Below are 6,318 nucleotides of genomic sequence, written 5' to 3'. Positions count from 1 at the left end.
TGTGTGATGAGAAATTTTAAGATCTATGTCTTTTCAGCAACTTTCAAATATACAGTACAGTATGTGTTAAGCTGTATTCCCAGCTTGACCTTTGCTGAACAACATGTTGTGAAGGTGATGCCGAACAGCCCTGTGGTCCTGGCCTTCTCCAGTGCTGCTATGTCACCATGATGTACATTACATGTCCATGACTTATTTATTTTATTCCTGGAAAATAGATGTACCTTCTGACCACTTTTGCCAAGTTTTGCCATAGACTCCACTCTCTACCTCTGAGGACCACCAGTTATTTCTCTTTATCTGATGACTTTATGTTGTTGGGTTTATTTTTCATTTTCACCTACCCTGTGAGATCGTACAGTATTTTTCTTCCTCTGTCTAATGTATTTCATTACCCTAATGCCCTCGCGTACCATCCATGTATCGTAAAGGCAGGATTCCTTCTCTTTTATAGCTGAAGAATGATCACGAGTATGCACACACTGCAGTTTCTTTACTCATTCTCCCATCGTTGGGTATGGAAGTTGTTTCCATGTCTACAATAATGTACATAGTGCTTCCATGAACATGGGGTGCATGTATCTTTTCAAATCGCCATTTTCATTTTCTTGAAAGGCCCCAAAGTGAAAGTGCTTGACGGTTCTATTTTTAGTTTTAGAGGAACCTGCAGAGTGTTCCCCGATAGTGGCCGCACCAATTCACATTCCCGCCAGCAGTGCCCTAGGGGTTCCCTTTAGCTCCCACGTGCCTCACCGACACTGCTTGTTTCTTGCCCTTTGACCGTTCGCCAAGCTTGACATTTGCTGGACACCAGCTGCTGTGAAGGTGCGCTGCACAGCCCTGTGGCTCCTGGCCTTCTCCAGTGCCTGCTTGCCCAGCAATGTTCCCGCAACAGGTGAGGAGTGAAGGCGAGAGCTCGTCTCCTCTTGTTCACCTGGACCCTGGGCAGGGCCAGTCCAGGGTTCTATGGGAGCCTGACATTGACTCAAGGCATTAGGATCCCTCCTTAGGCAAAAAACAAAAAACAAAAAACAGTGTCACCTGAATACAATACAGACATGGCTCCCAAATACAAAATGTGACCCCCAGGTCTCCGCTGCGGCCCTGAAGTGTTTTCAGGGACTGAGAACAGAGAAGCAAATGAACAAAGAAGCTGCCATATCTCTTCTCAGTCAGTAAATTCCAAGAACTCATGAATCTGTGAGCCAGGAATTGTGGATGGAGGCCAAATATATATTTCCTAAAAGTCTCAATATCACAGGCACATCACATGCTGAGTTTCTTTTGAATGAGAAATCTATGTAATCAATCACAAAACATAAAATGCTGAAAACCAAAAGATAAGACATATATGCAGACTATTTTTCTTTCTTCCTTTTTTAATTTTTTTTTTTACCATCCATGCTCTAGGGCTTGTAGGGTCTTAGTTCCCAGACCAGGGATTGAAGCTGGGCCAGAGGCAGTGAGAGTGCAGAGTGCTAAGCACTGGGCCACCATACCACTTTTCTCAGAAGTCAGAAACACCTATCACACCTGCATAACACCTGTTCCCCATACTTTTGGCCTGAACCTCTTTGATTGCCTCTTTTTGGGAGAATAATCATGTATATTAATCAATATGAATAGTCTACTAATAAAGTGTTAGTTAGCTGTGTCTGACTCTTTGCGATCCCATGGGCTGTAGCCTGTAAGAGCCCTCTGTCCATGTAATTCTCCAAGCAAGGATACTGGAGTGGGTTGCCATTCCCTTCTCCATGGGATCTTCCTGACGCAGGGATCGAACCCTGGTCTTCACACTGAGGGTAGATTCTTTACCATCTGAGCTAGCAGGGAAGCCCATTGTACGAGGAAGTGAGATTAATTCTATTATGTCGAAAATAGAGTAGAAAGAAGATGCAGTATTTCCACTGGCACCATTGATTGACGGACATTTCCTTTTGTTTCTGTAGTTTAAAAAAGTAAAAAATATATTAATATTTCTATCTAACTATAAAAGAAACTTTCCATCAGTCCCATGGCTTCTTCCTGAAAGTGTCTAAAACTGTTTATGATCGTAGTCAAACTTGTGAAACTTAAAGAATTTTTTCCTGAAAGGGCAGCAAGTTCACAGGTTTTTTCCACACATGACTTAAGCCTTCCTGTGGCTTTGAAAAGAAGGCCAGAGTGAGGGGTCGTGAACTGGTTTCTGTGTGAGGTCTGGACTTTGGGGTCCCAGCTGAATGGGGCAAAGTTCTTCCTTTACCACCCCACTTTGCGTGGGCCTGTGTCCGGGTCGGCTGGTCCCACAGACCCTCAGATCCATGAAGACGCACAGCCCGTGTGCCCTGTTCTGGAAACCCTTCTGGGCAAAGGAGCTTTTCACGCTCAGCTTTTCTTCCTGGGTTCCACCATCCACCGTGTGTGAGTCTTCCTGCCCAAGTCTGAATGGTTTTGAGAAATCTTTCAGTGTTCTTTTCCCGGAAAGTCCAGTGTTTCTGTGTTGCAGGGTTATCCCACCCGATGACCAGGGCTGGAGCCCGTTTCTCTTTTCTGGTTGTGCCGGGCGCTGGGGGATCCCACCATGGACCTGAGCATCACTGGACGGGTAGTCATGTCAGAGCCACGTGCTGTGAAGCCTCTCGGCCTCTGGGGGCCTCAGGATCTCCGGCTGTGGCGTGGGGTGTGGGGTGGAGGGGTGGGACCTTCTGCCTCCTCAGGGCCGCCCCTCCTCCATGGCCTGGGGCGTCCAAGTTCCCCTTCTGTGCTTGGCCAAGGCTCTGTCTCCAGTCACCCTCTGGCTTCCTGTTGGGGCTTCCTCGTTCCCTCCCCACATTTGGGGCGCTTCCCTCCCCCGCAGAGGGACCTGAACTGGCTCTGCGCTAGCGGATGCCGACATGGTGCCGCTGCTGCTGCTGCTGCTGCCCCTGCTGTGGAGGGGTGAGTGGGGGAGGGGTGGGGAACAGGGCTGACGGATGGAGGAGGGGGTCAAGTGTGGGGAGGGGCTGGAGCTCCCGCTGAGCCTCTGTGTCCCCCAGGGTCCCTGCAGGAGCTTCCAGGGTTCGAGCTCCGAGTGCAGGAATCAGTGGCGGTGCAGGCGTGCATGGACGTCCTCGTGCCCTGCTCCTTCTCCTATCCCTGGTCTCCGAGATATCCCTCGTATTCCTCTGACGAACTCTTCATCTACTGGTTCCGGGAAGGAGACCGCCAATACGATGATGCTGTGGCCACAAACGACCGAAAGAAACGAGTGAAGTCAGAGACCCGGGGCCGATTCCACCTCGTCGGGGACCCCAGGGACAACGACTGCTCCCTGAGCATCCAAGAGGCCAGGTTGAGCGACTCAGGAGTCTACTACTTGCGAGTGGAGAGAGGATCTGTGAGATACAGTTACAGAGAGAAGAAGCTGAACTTGCAGGTGACAGGTGTGACAGGGGCCCCAGGAGAGGACCCTGGCCCGTGGAGACTCCTCTATTAGAACGGGAATGGGGTATAGGAGCCCTCCCTGCTCCAGGTCTTGGGGTTTGAGGGTTCAGGAGAGACCCAGAACTGGGAATGAGTTGTGACCCTCACCCTCTGGGTCCCCACTCCCCTGCGTCCAAGCATCTCCCTCTGTCTCCTCATCTCCTTTTCTCCAGAGAAACCCGACATCCAGTTCCTGGAGCCTCTGGAGTCCGGCCACCGCACACCTCTGACCTGCAGCCTGTCGCTAGCTTGTGGTCAGCCACACTATCTCCTGTTCTCCTGGGCGGGAGATGCCCTTGATGCCATGAACGCAGACACCCTCCACTCCTCGGAAGCTCACCCTCACCCCGAGGCCCCAGGACCACGGCACCAACCTCACCTGTCGGGTGACACTCCCGGGAGCGCAGGTGACCCTGGAGACAACCGTCCAGCTCAACGTCTCCTGTGAGCGTGGAGGGGTGGCGGGGTCCCTGAGGGTGGTGGGGTCTGTGTGTGTGTGTGAGTGTGTAGAGAGAAGGCCAGCCCACTCTTCTATGGGTCTGTGCCCTGGGAGCTGAGGTGGGGAGTGGCCGTGAAGGACAGGCCACCCCCCTTCCTGGTTTCCCTCCTGGGGTGCTGGTCAGTTTCCATCCCACTCCTCCCTCTGCAGCAAGCCCATGTCTTTCTGCCCCAGATGCCCCGAGGAACCTCCGCATCAGCCTCTCCTTCAGAAACAACACAGGTAGGACAGGACCTCTCCTCTCCAGGGCTGGGTCCTGCTCCTGGGACCGCCTCCAAGGGGTGGGGGGATGGGCTTGAGGGTGATCAGATATGGGAAGAGCAAGGAGAAAATCCCCACCCCGCCCCACCTCCCATGCACTAGACCACACACACATGCAATACACACAGAGACACACACACAGGCACACACACAGAATACACACATGACCATGCACTGAGACACGCACAGAAACGCCCATACACACAGGCGCACACACATCACACATGTCACACATATCACACAGTTATACCCACAGCACAGGCACCCCCCATGCACACATACGCTCATGGACATACACACGTGCACTCATGCACACATACACACAGGCACACACACATACACCCCACACATTTACACACTCACACACCCTGTTCAAGGCCCATTTCCTTCACCATGGTTCTATTATGTAGCTTTCTTCCACAAAAGCCTCCTGAGTCCCATCTCCTGCTGCCTTCACTGAATCAACTTCTCAAGCCTTGAGGCTCTGGGTTTTCTTTCCACCAAACAGCCCAGGCCTGTCCCGTTGAGACACCAAGCCTCCCCTGAAGATACCAGGCCCAGACACATTGGCTCAACCTGCTTAGGGTGGAAAGGTCCAGCCCTGGGACCACAAGGAACCCACCTGGCTGGCTGGGGGAGGAGAGAGTGACGCCAGGAGATCCTGGAAGGAGGGAGGAGGAAACCTCAGCCTCCCCCAGCTCTCCTGCTGCACTTTTCCCCAAAGCCCTCAAGATTCTGCAGAACGCCTCATCTGTTCTCATCTCAGAGGGCCAGGCACTGCAGCTGCTGTGTGTTGCTGACAGCAACCCCCCTGCACAGCTGAGCTGGTTCTGGGGATCCCCTGCCCTGGAGTCTACCCCCATCTCCAGCACTGGGGTCTTGGAAATACCACAAGCAGCGGCTGGAGATGGAGAAGTCACCTGCCAAGCGCAGAACCCTCTGGGCTCCCAGCAAGGTTTCTTCAGCCTCTCTGTGCAGAGTGAGTTGCAGGACAGGTGCTGGGGGCGGGCAGCCTGGGAGGTGTGTGCCTTTGGGAGGGCTGGGTCTGGGGACTGAGCTTCACCCCCTCTCCCTTCCCCAGAAGGCCCCCCTCCCTGCAGCTCTGAGACTGAGGAGCAGCAGGGCTCCTGGCCTCTGGTCCTCACCCTGATCAGGGGGGCCCTCATGGGGGCTGGCTTCCTCCTCACCTATGGCTTCACCTGGACCTACTACACCAGGTGAGCACAGCTGTCTCCCTGCGGGGAAGTCCAGAGAATGGCTCTGGAGTTGCCTGTGGGGCTTGGCGGTCCTGTCCTGCCTGCAGCTAAACTGTGTGACTCTCCAGGGACTTCCGTGTCAGTCCAGTGGTTGAGCCTGCGAGTTTCCACTGCAAGGGGCAGGGGTTCGATCCCGGGTTGGGGAACTAAGTTAGCACATGCCTTGAGGCAGAGCCCAGAATGAATGTAATGGGTCTGCCTTTCTGACCTGAGACCGTGTTGGCTCTGCAGGTGTGGTGGCCACTAGGGAGCTGGGCTGAGGGGTGTGGCCGAGCCTGCTCTCTGTCATGAGGAGATTCACCTGAGGATGCAGAGCCCAGAGGACAGATGTGGGGACATCACTGCGAGCTTCTCCCTGGAAACTCTCGCCTCCAACCCTGTGTCATTTGCATCCACGAGCCTTCATTTGTAGAGATGACTGCGAGACAGTAGGAAGAGTCACTACCACTGAAAGGAGACTTTCTGACTTAACTCGCTTAGTATGAGATTACTCATGTTTTCACATGTATCAATAATTCATTGTTGGTTCTGCTTGGTTTTTGTCTTGAAAATAGTATTTTACATATGACTATTCCTCCAGTTATGTATGGACTCTAAAATACGATGACATTGCCTTTGTTTGCAAATTTTGTCTCTTTCACAGTAACGTTGATGTGAATGGTGTGATGAAAATAGGAGGCCTAGCACTTTTCTCCCTGGTGGGTGTGGAACTGCTTCATCATACATTTGGCATTTATTTAGTTCGAGAAGGTAGCCTCAGAGAGTTCTTTTGAGTAGTTAGATGAGTTTATATCCCATGGTCATATATGAGGGTTCTGAGCTTTCTACACCCTCAGCAGCACTTGTACGACCTACATGGTC

The 6,318-nt window shown here is 52.4% G+C and overlaps 1 protein-coding gene across 1 annotated transcript; it reads left to right on the top strand.

The window, feature by feature from the left end:
- Nucleotides 1-2,873: 2,873 nt before the first annotated feature.
- Nucleotides 2,874-6,058, top strand: LOC102179803 (sialic acid-binding Ig-like lectin 14). The gene is given in 8 exon segments (XM_018044926.1): nucleotides 2,874-2,916; nucleotides 3,015-3,412; nucleotides 3,617-3,775; nucleotides 3,777-3,885; nucleotides 4,115-4,162; nucleotides 4,926-5,180; nucleotides 5,283-5,418; nucleotides 5,689-6,058. Coding segments are annotated over 8 exon segments (1,164 nt in total). The 3' UTR covers nucleotides 5,705-6,058.
- Nucleotides 6,059-6,318: the final 260 nt, after the last annotated feature.

Source organism: Capra hircus, unplaced genomic scaffold, assembly GCF_001704415.2.
Source record: "Capra hircus breed San Clemente unplaced genomic scaffold, ASM170441v1, whole genome shotgun sequence".
Lineage (NCBI taxonomy): Eukaryota > Metazoa > Chordata > Mammalia > Artiodactyla > Bovidae > Capra > Capra hircus.
The sequence above is the reverse complement of the archived record's forward strand: the minus strand, read 5'-3'. Positions and strand labels throughout refer to the sequence as shown.